At 37.4% G+C, this 16,096-nt stretch overlaps 1 protein-coding gene across 1 annotated transcript in view; it reads left to right on the top strand.

Annotated features, from left to right (window-relative positions):
• Positions 1-1,017: 1,017 nt before the first annotated feature.
• The window catches only part of LOC120534231 (NADH-cytochrome b5 reductase 3-like), a 50,637-nt gene continuing 35,558 nt past the window's right edge, over positions 1,018-16,096 (top strand). Inside the window, exons 1-2 of the mRNA XM_039761643.1 lie at positions 1,018-1,239; positions 15,619-15,741. Of these exons, the coding sequence (XP_039617577.1) occupies positions 1,219-1,239; positions 15,619-15,741 (144 nt within the window). The 5' untranslated portion in view covers positions 1,018-1,218. The remainder of the gene's footprint in view (positions 1,240-15,618; positions 15,742-16,096) is intronic.

The following is a 16,096-nucleotide window of genomic DNA, read 5'->3' on the forward strand; positions in this document are numbered from 1 at the left end:
ATGCTTTGGGTAACAAGACAGGTTAAGGAGCAGGGAACATTGAATGTGACATTGACTGCGGGGGATTGTGTAACTGGAAGATGGTTTAAGAATACAGAAACGACAAAAACTTAGTCTTTCAGTAATTCTATTTACGTCAATTTTTTACTCTGTTGTGCTGCACTTCGGAAGATAACTTATTTACCCCCACACCCATTCTAGCGCAGCCTTTGATAAGATGAATTCACAAGTAAAGGATGTTGCTGACAAAGTCAGATGCTTTTTTGAAAGTTTGGCTCCAGATGTGCTTATCCAGCTGCTCCTTCTTCTCAGTACTTGAGTGATCTTTACGTTAACCTCTGGATAAATGCGCAAAGTTTCTTTACAACTTTTTTGTCTCATTAACGCAGAAATCCCGAGACTTTTCTAAAATTGCAGAAGACACTGTTGATGGCGCTGATTCTGTTTTAAAGACAGTTGTGATTAGTTATGCAGAACACGCTTTTACTCACATTGCTTTTTGGAAATCAATAATACAAATCAGCAACAGATCTGGGAATCACTGAATAGTAAAAACGTTTAATGAGGAATGTCTTGCGCATATACTGGTGTAATGACCACGTCGGCTTTAGTGAAGCATTTCTTAGCCTCTGTGATATGATCGATATGGGGTAGAATAGATTCTGGATTGTTATAATACGTGCTACCTTACGCAAAATATGCTCATCGATTTGTTACAGATTCTTGGTGGACACGATTCCACACCGAGGAAAAAGGTGCTCCATATAAATCGTTCATAATGTCTCCAAAATATATTTGTAAACTTTCAGACAAGTACTACTTAACTGTTTTATACAAAATCCTTATTTCAACATATGCGAGCCCCAACTCGGATTAGCGTATTTTATCAATATAGCACAGACAACCGCTTTTACGCTTTGAGCCAAAGCACTTCAGCAGACTAGTTACTGACCAAATCGACTGCTGACTGCGCAGATATCAATGACGTCATTACGCTAGCGTGCTCAAAATCACGTGACGGGCGCATTTGAAGCAAGGCTGGACAAGCTCGACACAGTGTCGAAACCTGAGTATCGAGTGGCCAATCACTACCGTGTACGCCCTGGGTTTTGTTTGTTTGTTTGTTTGTTTGTTTGTTGTTGCCGTGAAGAATCTGAAGTTACCTGCTAAGAATAGACACGGTGGTCTTATTTAAAGTGTCCAGAAACAGATCGGAAAATGGCATCTATAGTGCGTCATGTAAGTAATAACACAGCTGATATTGCAAATGTTTGCGAGTGACATCGAAGTCATATATGATACGTAGTTTTGCGAAAACTGCAACTGTTTTATTTTATATTTTTGTATAGAAAAACGCAAAGGGGAATTTATATGAATCATACACTTTAAAATATCTTAAAATGTCTGTACATTAAAGGAATGCTGTCATTGGTGGTCTTATGAAAAAAACATCGTCCACCAACAGTACATACCGTGGAGTGTATTGCAGCTAGTGCAAGTAGTCTTATTACATTGTAATAGTTGAAAACAGTTTCATGAAACTTGTGGACTGTTTTTGAATTTGCAAATACTTTATTTGTAGTTAAGATTGTAATTTTTTGAAGATATTTTGCAAGTCTTCCCAAGGGCCGTCCTGGGCTATCTGCGAACGTTGTATGTTGTCGCGCATGAAAGTAAACTAACTGGCATCTTTTTCTTTCCTGCCGAAGCATATACACACACAATATACACACACGTACCGGACACTCAAGCTCACATGGTGACAGGACTAGGCTTTATTTTGAAGTATACGAGAAACTGTTCCATTAAAGTGTGACTACTAGCAAAGGCAATACGTTTTTCATTCTTTCCACATACACAATCTGACAAAGAAAGGACCTTCAAGAAGAGAGCTGCACTTAAATTTTAATGCTGCTTTAATCTTCAGTTGCAAACATCTGTAGAAAAAGGAGTACATTATCAGAAGAAGATTCTCTAGTTCATTTTAATAATGTCAGAAATATGTAACCATTTAGATAAGTAAGCATGATAAATAAATCAATGAAAATAAATACAGTAACATATGTAAGGTTATTTATAACATATGTAAGGTTATAAACAATTTACTGTATTTGTTTTATATATTTTTCATTTCAGATGGAAACATCAAGTTTTCTTCCTCAAGATTTTAAAGGGTTCTGTTATTTAAATAAATAAAAAAAACTGCACCATAGTTTTATCAAATGATGAATTTTTCCTCATAGTAACAATAGATGCATTCAAAGATGTGGTGTCTTTCATTTTCATGATAATTCATGATCTGTGCTTATTTTACAAATTATCAACTAAACAGTTTATGGCACTGTAAACCTTTGCTAGTAGCTAATGGTACGCATCCGTTTAGAACTTAATGATTTCTGTTTTCATTTCTTCCTGTTAGATAAAGCAAAAGCATCAAATTGGACAGTTAAGTTCTTGAGTCTGCCTCTTAATTAGTCCAGCAGTGGGGAAGAGTATTGAAAGCAAAAGAATAATTTCTTTTTCTTTAACCGTTACAACTTCATGTGTTGACTCAATACTTTGCCTTCTGAGTCTTTTTGACTTGATTCTGACATGCCTTGTTAGGCGTGCTAGACATCAGGTTTTTCATCCCAAACCTATTTTATGTTGATAGACCATCGTTAGCTGTAGTAGTGATGATTCTAAATTTTAGAACATATAACATTTTGGTTGTTTTACTGGGTTGTAAACAAACAGAACCAAAAATGGAGGGTAAAATCCACTAAAGTAGATATATAATAGTACTAGGTGGTTTGATTTATTGTCAGCTTCATATTTTGAACATCTACTAATTCAAACAGTCTCTTTTCAGTGGTATGCAGTAATTCTTTTTATGGTAGACTTTGTCATACATGGCTAACATGCTTCTAAAATGCATATGTGAAATGATTTTCTTCTGTGTTTAATTCCCCATGAAGAAAAAGTTTTTATTTCTTTCAAATAGGCATCTGGTTGCTAAAAAAGATCTATAATATGACTAATACCTATCAATATTGGAAATGGATGATCTGGTTTAGTGTGGAGATACAGAGGGCCAAATTTGCCCTATAGCACAAACAACATTTTTTTCTTTATACAGTTTTCAACAAGTCATATTTTGGCAAATGTGCTACTGAGGACCATCTATTTTAGAAGTTGAAAACAACTAATGATAAAGAACTGTCCATGAAAATATCATGCATCTAGCATTAAAAGTTTAAATGTTATGGAATATTGTCATTTTTTGTAGCAGTGGTTATTTGCAGTAAAATTAGGTCCACAGTCCCTTTTTAAAGCCTCCATATGTTACAAAGTATTGAAGATATAAGCCTAAAATTTTGTACACTAGTTATTGGGTACAAAGACATTTTAAGCAAGTAAGAAGTGAATCACAGATGGTCAGTCGGGAATATTTCTTAAAATCTGTTGATTTGACATGGATTGACTCAATAATATTTTTATGTCATGTGAGTATGAGCCAGTAGCTAAGATGCTAAGTTCCATCCATTATCCAACCTGCTATATCCTAACTACAAACAAATGGTCACAGGGGTCTGCTGGAGCAAATCCCAGCCAACACAGAGCACAAGGCAGGAAACAAACCCTGGGTAGGGTACCAGCCCACTGCCGGGCACGCATGCACACACTAGGGACAATTTAGAATCGCCTGACCTGCATGTGTTTGGACTGTGGGAGGAAAACGGAGTTCCCAGAGGAAACCCACGCAGACATGTGGAGAACATGCAAACTCCACGCAGGGAGGACCCGGGAAGCGAACCCAGGTCTCCTAACTGTGAGTCAGCAGTTGTAGAGATATCTAATTATACTGTACTGTTGAAATTAATCAAATAAACCTAGGATAAAATAAGATTATCGTAGCCTGTATTAGCTGTATGATCACTAGAAATTGAATTACTTACATTTTTATGAAAATTCACGTACTGTTGTGTATTTTTAAACAATTTTTACTTTGGTAAACCTCATTATACGTATTAACTTGCGTGCAGTGACTACAATAATTTTGTTGTCAATCACCCATCCAACCCTGCTTTTCTTCCGGGTAATATGCAGGCTACTACAGTATAGTTTGGACCATCTATGTGTTTATACTGTGATATTGAATGCGATTCACATTATATGTGCTCATCCACACTTGGAGCAATGATTTTTATGTGCATGCCAGTATGCATGAATGCAGCTTACTTCACCATTACCTCACGTGAAGTGGTATGTCAATGTATAAATCTGTGTATTGACTCACTCATTGTAAGGGCATTTAAAGTTTGGTGCAAAGTTTGAGAAAAGGTTAGTTGTGATATACCTATTTCAAATCTGCATTTTCCTTATGGCCAAAAAACTAGCATATGTAATATATCATTCAGCTTTATTTTCGGCTGATGGCGCATGGCTTCTCAGCGTAGATGGATGAATCATTAACATACAAGCTTTATTAGAAATATTATATCATCTCTGTCAAATCAGTATCTTTTAACAAGTTCATTGTTGTCTGGATTTACCAAAATATTTAGCTTTTCCTGGGAAGTGTGTGACGATCTGTGCCCCAATGTCATCTTTGGCAGCTCTTGCCGAGTTAAGACAGCTCACAAGCTCTCCTAAATCAAAGTGAAGTTAAGGGCAGTTTTTTTATGTTAGGAGAATATATATAAAGATTTTACTCCTCACAGTAGTGTTACTATGAGAATTTTGAGCCAGTTAGGACCATTTTCCTACTCTGAGATGCTTGATAAATAATATGCACTGGACTAGACACTCCAGGACAAGAACTGTGTAGTTTTGGCTTTATGCTTGGGGTTGTTGCCTTGATGGAAAACAAATCTTCTCCTAAGGTGCAGGATTCTAGCAAACTGCATCGTATTACCCTTTATTTTGCTGCATTCATTTTATCCTTTTTATCTTCTGCCAGGGCTTGAAGTCCAGCTTTAGAGATCTCAGAGTCTCCATTAGGCATTTTGTCAAACTCTTTTATGTCACAAAACCAACCAGAATGTTCAAGCAAATTCTAGAAAAAAAGATCTAAATCCGTTAAGTAGTTTTCTCATTCACTAGCTAAGTAAGGATGTAAGATATGCCCAGAGGCTGGCGCGTGAGTGACGATGGCATAACTTATCCAAACCAGGTATTTCACTAATTCAATTTTATCAGTTGTTCGGGATTTTTAAAGTGTTATTTTGACTTTGATTTTGAGGGATTATAATTTGCAAATATAGCTGGAAATAGTTCATTTTAATTTCCAGAATTTAATATGACAAAAAGTAAGTATTTTGACAGGGTATTTTTAATTTTCTATAAGGCACTGTGAAGGTGGTGCTACTTCCTGGTCATCAATCAAGTGGCATGCTTGATTAGCAGTACTTGTCTCTAACTATCCTTAATTGATAAAGGAACAATGAGGGGTATACTTTTCTTTTTCACATATGATTTTTGCATATGGGTTCACTTTTTCAACTAAAGAGTTGCAAAATAAAATATTTTACTTGTCACCTGGAGTTAAGTGTATCATGTCTAAAGTTTAAACCACATAGTGAACTTTTCCCATACGAGTGCAACTGCATTTTAGTTTGGGTCATATTGCTATTATGTTTTCATCTGTACAATATACCTGTATATATTTATGCTATACATCAGGGGCAGTCAACCTTTTTTCTTGGTGCTCCACCCCCTGGAGTTGAAAGTACCCTCAGTGCATTGTACAGTACTGAACTCTTTATTATGTAAAACTAAAGGTGATATTTCTTTATTTTCCCCCCTTTTCATTTTTATTGTATGCACATATTTTTTTTTATAATTCTTTTGTTAATTTATAGTTCTGTATGTTAAAATGGAAAATATTTGAAAGACTAAATTTTCCATACATTTACATAATTTACAAAAAATATCCAGTTCAGAGCTGCAAATAGGGATTTTTTGGCTTTGGTTAATTTCAGTGTAAGGTTCATAAACAATGAAATGATCATCACAAACTACCCTGTTTATCTTACCATGTGCATGTACAAAATGTATTCACATAAAATTTATATTAACCCAATACAATACAATACAATACAATACAGTTTATTTTTGTATAGCCCAAAATCACACAGGAAGTGCCGCAATGGGCTTTAACAGGCCCTGCCTTTTGACAGCCCCCCAGCCTTGACTCTCTGAGAAGGCAAGGAAAAACTCCCAATAAAACCTTGTAGGGAAAATGGAAGAAACCTCGGAAAGGCAGTTCAAAGAGAGACCCCTTTCCAGGTAGGTTGGGTGCAGTGGGTGTCAAAAGTAGGGGTCAATACAATACAATATACAGAACAGAACAATTCCTTAAGACAGCATAATAATAAAAATTTTAGAAGTACGGTTTAACAGTAGATGATATGACATAATTAGGTTTGGATATTTTTAGAGTCCTGGAGACCTCATCCATCTAGCTGCCTCCCCATTTGGCCATGCCACGGCTGAAACGTTGCTCTGATGAAAGGACCCCTCTTTCCCATGATTCCTGTGATCCTCCATCAGGGATGAATTTACCATAGGCAGGCAAACAACTTGGCAGGTGGGCGTGGCACCAATGCCAAATTTGGGTACCGAGAAAAGAAACAGAATAGGTGAGGGTTAGTATTCAAATATAATTATCATGTTACTTATGTTATAGTGCTAATGACTAACAACAGAGATGCAGTATGTACAGTTAATCAGCAGCTCTAGTCAGGATATGCTAAACTGAAGTAGTGAGTCTTCAGCCGGGATTTAAAGGCTGAGACTGAAGGGGCATCTCTTATGGAAGCAGGAAGACCATTCCACAGTTTAGGGGCCCTGTAACTAAAAGCTCGACCTCCCACTGTTATTTTATTAATCCTTGGAATCCTAAGCAGACCGGCATCTTGAGATCTTAATGTGCTCAGGTTTGTAAGTCATGATAAGTTCAGACAAGTAAGCGGACCTTGGCCATTTAATGCTTTATATGTTAAAAGGAGGATTTTGAAATCTGCCCTAAACTTAACTGGGAGCCAGTGTAAAGATTTAAGAACTGGGGTTATGTGTTCATATTTTCTTGTTCTTGTAATAATTTTGCAGCGCATTTTGGATTAACTGGAGGCTGTATAGAGAACAGTTTGAACAGCCAGTGAACACCGCATTGCAGTAGTCAATCCTACTAGAGATAAATGCATGAATTAATTTCTCACAATCCTGTTTATTTAGAAAGCCTTAATTTCCTAACATTTTTAAGATGGAAAAACATGTTTTGGACGACTTTGTAATATGCTTTAAATGACATGCTAGAGTCAAAGATAACTCCTAGATTGCGGGCTGATTCAGTAAAATTAATTGGGATTCCAACTGAGTTAAATGACGACAAAATATTGCTGTGATCAGCGTCATTCCCTCCAACAATTAACATCTCTGTTTTATCTGTATTTAAAGACAAGTAGTTCTCATTCATCCATTCCTTTAATTCACTAACACAACTAATTAAAGACAACATCGGAGAAACTTCATTTGATTTAAATGAAAGGTATAACTGGGTGTCATCTGCATACGAGTGAAAATTAACATTATGTTTCCTAATGAGAGATCCCAGTGGAAGCATGTAAAGTGAAAACAGTAAAGGTCCCAGTACTGAGCCCTGCGGACACCATATTGAACTTCTGTGTATAATGATGGAGTACTGTCTGCACATTTCTGTACATACTGCAATCGATTTGATAAATAAGAACTGAACCAAGCGAGCACGGGCCTGTAAGCCCAACATCGCTTTCTAGCCTGTGCAGTAAAATAGAATGGTCAATGGTGTCAAATGCTGCACTTAAGTCCAACAACATAATTACAGTGGAATTTCCTTCATCAGAGGATATCAGAATGTCATTTACAACCCGTGTTAGTGCCGTTTCTGTACTATGACCAGTGCGAAAGCCAGACTGGAATTTCTCAAATAAATTGTAATGCGTAAGGTGTGACTGAAGCTGACTGGCGACTACTTTTCTAGTATTTTAGAGAGAAATGGTAAATTTGAAATAGGCCTATAGTTATTTAGTATGTGTGGGTCTAGGTCTGACTTTTTAAGTAAAGGTTTAATGACTGACACTTTTAGTGCATCAGGTACTGTGCCATGCAGTAATGAACTATTGATAATGTTAGAATAGGGCTGCAAGAACATCCATTGCACTTTTTACTAGTTTTGTTGGCACCGGATCTAGGGAACAAGTAGTGGGCTTCATTTTAGTAATTAAAGTTAAGACTTCCTGGTGAGTTACAGGATTAAAATTATTAAAGTGCTGAATGCAATGTGTGCAGGGTCTGCTAAGCTAGTATTTGGTTTGTACTGTGATGCTGAGATCTGGGATCTTATATTTTTAATTTTCTCATTGAAGAAGTTCATAAAGTCTGTACTGCTAATATCTGTTGGTATTTTGCACTGTTGATCTGAATTCCCATTTGTTAATTTAGCCACTGCTCTAAAAGTACCCTAGGATTTTTATTATTGCTATCTATTAATGTAGAATAGTATTCTGAGCGAGCTTTAAAGAGGGCTTTTTTATATTTATTTACACTCTCTGTCCATGCAATTTGAAAGACATGTAGCTTTGTTGTTCTCCATCTGCGCTCCAGTTTTCGACACTCTAATTTAAGAGCTCGAGTATTTTCATTAAACCAGGGAGAGTTTCTATGTGCTTTGATCACTTTTGTTTTAGGGGAGCCACTGTGTCCAGAGCATCTCTCAAGGTCACATTATAATGTGATATTAGCTGATCTAAATTGTTTTCCACGTTTACATTTGATGTTAACTGATCTAAATGGTTTTCCACAATTACACTCGACTTACTCAAGGTATCTATAAATTTTGAAGCAGAATTACAATCTAGATGTCGCACTGTCTTTGTTTTAATCTGCGAGCGCTGGCATGGGCAGAACTAAATCAAATGTAATTAAGAAGTGATCGGAAATAACTACATTTAATGGAGTAATATTTAAATTTTGAATTTCAACTTTGTAAGTTATAATTAAATCTAATGTATGGTTATGATTATGAGTTGGACCTTTGACAATCTGACAAAATCCTACTGAATTTAACAAATAAGTAAAACATTTGCTAAAAGTGTCAGTTTCCACATCAATGTGTACATTAAAATCCCCCATCAGAACTACGTGATCATAATTTATAGCCAAATCAGACAGAAGGTTGCTAAATTCAGTCATGAACAATGAATATGGCCCTGGTGGTCTGTAGACTAGCACTATAATTGTGTTGGAATCTGTTTTAATATTTAAAATGAATGCCTCAAAGGATGTAAAGTTGCCTAAATTTTTAGGAGTGATTTGCATTTTGTTACAATGAATTATTCCAAGGCCTCCTCCTCGACCAGAATCTCTAGACTTATGAAGGAACGAGTATCCATCTGGTGACGCCTCAGCTAGGGAACAGTGTCACATTTACTAAGCCAGGTTTCAGTAAGAAGACACAGATCAGATTTTGTACTTAATATTATATCATTTACCAAAACAGCTTTAGTGCCAAGAGAGCGAATGTTCAATAAACAGCATTTAAAACTGCATAGTTCTTTCTGAACTGCTGATATATATTTTTTGTTTTAATTTGAATTAAATTTCTATTACAGATGCCCCTGGTGGAGTGTCTGGTTTTATCCCTTGGTCTAATTATACACCTTATTTTTTGGTTATCAATTAATTTATGGTTTGTATCAAGACTAAATTTACTGGATGCCCCACAACAGGGATTATGGGTAACAGCTTCAGGAAAATAACAGGTGGGATAAAGAACAGCCTGTGATTTAAGATCACATGACTGCGGCCTGGATGGTGCTCTAATCAGTCAACCAGGCAGTTTTGCTGCCATATTTTGGGATAATACATAAGATCCCCTCCAGTTAGGATGAAGACCATCTCTTTTGAAAAATCCAGGCCTTTCCCAAAAATCATCCCAATTGTTCACAAATGCTATGCTTTTATTTGCACAGCAGTGAAAGGAATGCAATCTGCTATAAATCACATCCCCTCTATATAATCTTGGTAAGGGACCAGATACAATTAAATTCCGACATTTTGAATAACAAACGCTGCTTAAAATTAATACTAAAAATTTTGATATTGATATATCATTGTCTTGTGAATTAATGAATACCAAAATAATCAGGATATTTTAATTTACAGTCTTTTTAAAGCTGCTTTTACAGTATAATAGCATACTTTTTAAATCAGAAAATCATATCCGGCATGATCGCATTTATAGCTTCAGTGATGCGTTCCTACAGATCATCCATCGTTGCGGGTAGTGGAGGTATGTAAACTGTCTTTCACGTACCCCCAAAAGGAACAAAATGGAATTGTTAGTTGGCGGATTCACATGATATTTGTGTCTGAAAGCACACTGCACAGTTACAATACTTATAAACATATTCCAATAAGTTTTGATTTTGTAACCATTTAAAATCAAGGAGTGTTTTTGTGGGCACCCTGTACTTTGTTGTCTGTTGGCCATAGTTTAGCAATTAATTAATGAACAGATATTGTTGGTATGTATTTATGTTAGTTTTTACTTAGTTTTCAGTGTGTTTTTTTACAAATATATCTTTGTGTGCTAATTCTGTATTTAGTAATTTGTAAAATCTGTACTTGCATTAAGTTGTCACAGCAAAAATAAGGTGAATTGAATTGAATAATCTAGAGTTTGCCACTGAACTGGACGGCAATAATTTTTCTAATCCTGAGTCTGCATCCCATTCACATCCGTGCCATCCAAATATGTGTCATTGGTGCTTTCACCATGTTTGGCACATTTTGCCACAGGATTATATGCTTAAATTGTAATTACACCAGCTTCTCTTTTTCGTCTCTTCTCCCCCACCTTTGCTAGCTCATGCCTCTCCCCACATTTTTGTTCCCTCATGTACCACCAAGTGAGTCCTCGTATACAAGCTGAGAACCACTGCTGTATATCTATACTAATAAAAGGCAAAGCCCTGACTGACTCGCTCACTGATTCACTTATCACTAATTTTCCAACTTCCCATGTAGGTAGAAGGCTGAAATTTGGCAGGATTATTCTTTACAGCTTACTTAAAGTTAAGCAGGTTTTGAAATTCTACGCGTAACGGTCATAACGTTCGACAATGTCCGCCATGTTGAACTTTCTTATTTATGGCCCCATCTTCATGAAATTTGGTAGGCGGCTTCCCTGCGCTAACTGAAACCAATGTACGTACTTATTTCGGTGGTATGACACCACTGTCGGCCTCCATATTGAACTTTCCAACTGTCTTTGTTACTTATGGGCCCATCTTCAAGAAATTTGGTACACGTGTTCCCAACGCTAACTGAATCCTACTTAAGTACATATATACGTCCATAGCCTGCAGCTCGGTCACCGTGTGAGGCGGCGTTGGGTCCCCCATCCCAACGCCTCCCACGTTTGTTGGCTGCCTGCCTATATAAGGCCGTCTGTCGCTCCCGTCTCTATATTCCCTTCCATGCTTCGCCACGGAATTCACGTCTCGCTTGATATGAGTGTTGTTCTCATATCTTTCTCTCTCTCTCTCTCTCTCTCTATATATATATATATATATATATATATATATATATATATATATATATATATATATATATATATATATATCTCAGGGCTCTAGAGTGCGACCTAATTTCTCAATGGTGCGACTAAAAATAAAATCAAAAGGTTGCACCGGTGCGACCAGCCGTTCGAGGGGGAAAAAAAACGAAACTCCGTGACTCTTAAAGTTTCCCTGTTGTTCAACAACAGACACACATTAGGCCCATATCGTGGTCTAAACCAATCAGAGATAGTGAAGGGCGGATCCCGCCCCCCCCTCTGATTGGCCGTGGTCCAGATATTCCTGTACGTGTGTGTACATTTGAAAATGCATGTGATGCAGTCAGACAGAGAGAGGTGAGTAGCCCATCAGGTAAACGGTGGATGTAGCCGCGGATTATGAGAGAAGATAAAGAAAGATTGACAGCTTTTTCGTTAAGAATGTTAAGTTAGGGCCTGATCCGTCCAAAAATCATAACCAATGCTCTGACACGGAGCCATCAACCTCCCAAGTTATAGCAAGCCCTGGTCCGGAGACGGCATTAGATAATGAGCCACATACGATCGAGTCCGAGCCCACTGAAATTAAAAGGGGTAAAGTGTATACATTTCGAAAAGAGTGGCTTGACCAGTTTCCCTGGCTAAGATACAGTAAAGCCGATAATATAATGCACTGTATTTACTGTAAAGAGAATGGGAAGACCATGGCCAGCAGTAGTGCATTTGTGACTGGTTCTAATACATTTAGAATTGAAACTCTGAAAAAGCACAATGCATCTATAAAACACATTACATGCTGCGATAAATGCACTGCTCAAGTGTCCCCTCTCCCCACTGCCTTTCAGCGGCAGGCAGCAGCAAACAGATCATTGGACGAGGCCGAGATGATAATTAAGTTTAACGTTGCCTACAATATTGCAAAACAAGAACTTCCCTTCACTAAATTCAAGTCCGAAATAATTCTTATGAAGAAAAATGGCTTGAACGTAAACCCGACGTACAGCAATGATGTCGCGTGCGCCCAATTTATAGGAGTCATCGCAGATACATTGAAAAAAAAGAGAGATGTGTTTGCTGACGATATGATCGCCTTTTGGGGACAGTCGCGGTGGGTCTTGTGTAGACTGGTGAGACGTCCCTGCCATTAATCGGCTGTGATGGCACTGTCAGTCCTCCACTCCTGTGCGTGTCTTCATAATCCGAGCTGACGACCTCATAATCGCATACGTGTAAAAGAAAGTTCAAATCGCCTTAATATTACTTTGCCGCGGTGTAGAAAAGGGTTCCTGTGTTTGCACTTGTCTGGGCTATAGCTCAGGGGGAGGATGTAAAAAATTAAAAGTGCTCACTTTGACTTAAGGCAGAAGCGCAGTTAGCATCTCAAAGGCCGGCACAGCTATGCGCGCGCGCCGGCTGCTCGACTTTTGCTGTGCAGGAGACCCCAGTTTTTGCAGACACGTTCACGATATCAAAAGTCTCAGCGCTCTTTTGGAGGTCATTTATATATATATATAGCAAAATACCTGCGCCTCGCAGCGGAGAAGTAATGTGTTAAAGAAGTAATGAAAAAGAAAAGGAAACATTTTAATAATAACGTAACATGATTGACATTGTCATGAGTGTTGCTGTCATATATATGCCTGCCTAAATAAGTCGCCCTCTTTTCGCTGTTACTTTTTTACTGTTCATTTAATCATGGCTAGTGGCGGAAAAATTATTAAATGGAAGGAGGATTACAATGAGTATGGCTTTACCAAAACAATTATTGATGGCGAATCGATTATTCATAAAGCTTGAAGTGGTGATCTGTTTTTCTGTGTTAACCTCATATTTTTTCAGACTTCTTCTCAAACCAAGGTGGTGCAAGGGTAAAATGAATCGGGATGCGCTAATCAATGTAATCGTGTACCAGGAAATCATGCATTGACAAAAGTTCCCCTTTGCTTGTAATGCAAAGTGTGATTAAATGCATTATTTTTTAACGCGTTATGGAGCACATGCATCAAAGCTTCTCAGCTGGCCTTGTGCTAAGAAAAGGAAAGATTTTAAAAATAATGTAACACGATTGTCAATGTAACCTTTTGTAAATAGTGCCTGGAGGATTCAGTGTGGAGAAACTCTAGAGACAGCGTGTGTATTACTTTTGGATTTTTCTGGGAGTAATTGGTGGCAGTGTGACGAAGTTGCTTCGAAAGACGGCGTTAGCCGTGGAGCTCAGCTTAGACCGAAATGAGGTAAATGGGAGGGGAGATGATGACGTGACTCCCCCACCCGCCTTAAGTGTCAATCCCCCACAAACACAGGCTCTCAGAATTTGCATAAGCACACTTCTTCACCTGCAATTTTAACTTAGTTACAAAGTGATCAAAACTCTCGTTTATATCCTGCGTCCTCTCATTAAACTTGTATCCTGCATTACCCGTGGGCATGAGAAACACCAGCGGCAGCCTGTCTGTGAACTTAATTTAAAGTTTAGGTTTACACCTTGCTTTCTTTCAGCACTCATGAATATGGTAGTATATGTCACTCGCTCGCTTCTTATTGTTTCGCTGCCTTCTCAATTATATAATGCATGTTTTCTTCAGTGCTTTTTGGAGGTCTTCCTGGTTTTCTGCGCACTGCATTGACAATCAGTTCACGTGATTACATGGAAGGCGTGATGATGTCACACGAAACTCCGCCCCCCACGGCTTTCGAGCTCAACTCCATTACAGTAAATGGAGAAAAATACCTTTCAGTTATGACCATTACACGTAGAATTTCGAAATGAAAACTGCCCAACTTTTGTAAGTAAGCTGTAAGGAATGAGCCTGCCAAATTTCAGCCTTCTACCTACACGGGAAGTTGGAGAATTAGTGAGTTTGTGAGTGAGTCAGTCAGTGAGGGCTTTGCCTTTTATTAGTATGGATGACTGGGACAGGTTCAAGGTGTGGACTGATGATGGTACAGGAGATAATTATACTACACAGGAGCACTATAAGAGTGAAATGCTTAAGCCCTTCATCTATGGTTCTGCATGTGAGTTGATGACTGCCACTGAATTGTTCGGATGTCGCTTTCAAGTGTACCGAAATGGCCAAATATTTTACACCTTTCAACAACCACCAATGCCTCTTAAACATCTTAGATTCACAGGTGACGATTTCAGTAGTGGACACTTTGATATTTATGAATGTTTCAACTCTCAAAAGCTGGATACGAAGTTATTGATGAAACCGGTTGTATGCTTACAACGATTGACAGATGCCGAATGTCACTTCAACACAAGTCGGGCAAATACTGTTGTAATTGAAACAAACCATGAATCTCAAACCGATTATGACAGCAGCAATCCAAGCTGTGAGATTTGAAACAAGATTACTGTTCACATGGCCAACTGTACGTTGCATGCTCAAGTGCAAGTTCGGCGCACAGCTTGGTCATATTACAACCGGAGGGCCGACCCGACAATGTGGTATACAAAGAGATCCATAAATTATTATTGGTATATTTTCCCTCAGTTTAAAAATGTTTAATTTTCTTCTTAATAAAAATTTTAATGCAGTACTTCACCACTGCGAAGCGCGGGTATTTTGCTAGTCATATATACATTATATATTAAGGGTGGGCATGAGGTAAGTTTGCATTTGATTAATACAACCATGAATATTAATAAACTGTTGCTTAACTCTGATTGATGAAGAGTCTCTTGAATGGTAATGCACAAACAGAACAGCCATATCCATTTTGGCTTTGAAAATCAAACTATATCCATTTCACCGTATTGGGTACATTTTCTAAAAAATTTGTTATTTATTTTCATATTAATCATACTTGTGCCTGAAATGTGTTTTATTTCTCAAGAAAACGTAAATTGCTTGTAATTTCTTAGCTATTTTAACTTATTTGTGTGGATGTATCTGTTTGTTTTATATTCCAGTTCATTGTAAGTAAAAATTTGAACAAGTTGCAATTTTTAAAAATGCAAAATTTCCTCATGTACTTACTGTAGTAATTTTCAGTTCTTCATTAATATAATACCATTTTTTTTTTTTTAGATTGTTAAGTCTATCCAAGATGCAATTTATGCCTTCTTCAGATTTTTCTTCCCAAAGAAACAGCCTGCAATTACGCTGAAGGATCCTAATGTGAAATACCCTCTCAAACTCATAGATAAAGAGGTAAACATTTGTACATGTATTTACTGTATGTAATCAAAAGCTCAAGCAAAACAATAGGCAGTTTTTTTGCCAATAGATATTTGTATACTTCGCAATAGATACAGTTCACCTGAATCAAGTGTGTTTGTGATGAATTGGATTAAAGTGCTTAATTTTAGTAAGTACTTGTCATAGTGCAGGGGCTGGCAGTGTCGGTCCTGGAGAGCCACAATGGCTACAAGTTTTCCTTAATTAGAAACCAATCCTTGCCAATCTCAGACCTTATTTAATTGTATGGCTTTTTAGTCTGCAATGTAAAGTTCTTATATGGTAGAGTTTTTTTCCTTTCCAAGGATATTATCCAAATGATTTGAAG

This window comes from Polypterus senegalus, chromosome 8 (assembly GCF_016835505.1).
Source record: "Polypterus senegalus isolate Bchr_013 chromosome 8, ASM1683550v1, whole genome shotgun sequence".
In the NCBI taxonomy this organism is placed as follows: Eukaryota; Metazoa; Chordata; class Cladistia; order Polypteriformes; family Polypteridae; genus Polypterus; species Polypterus senegalus.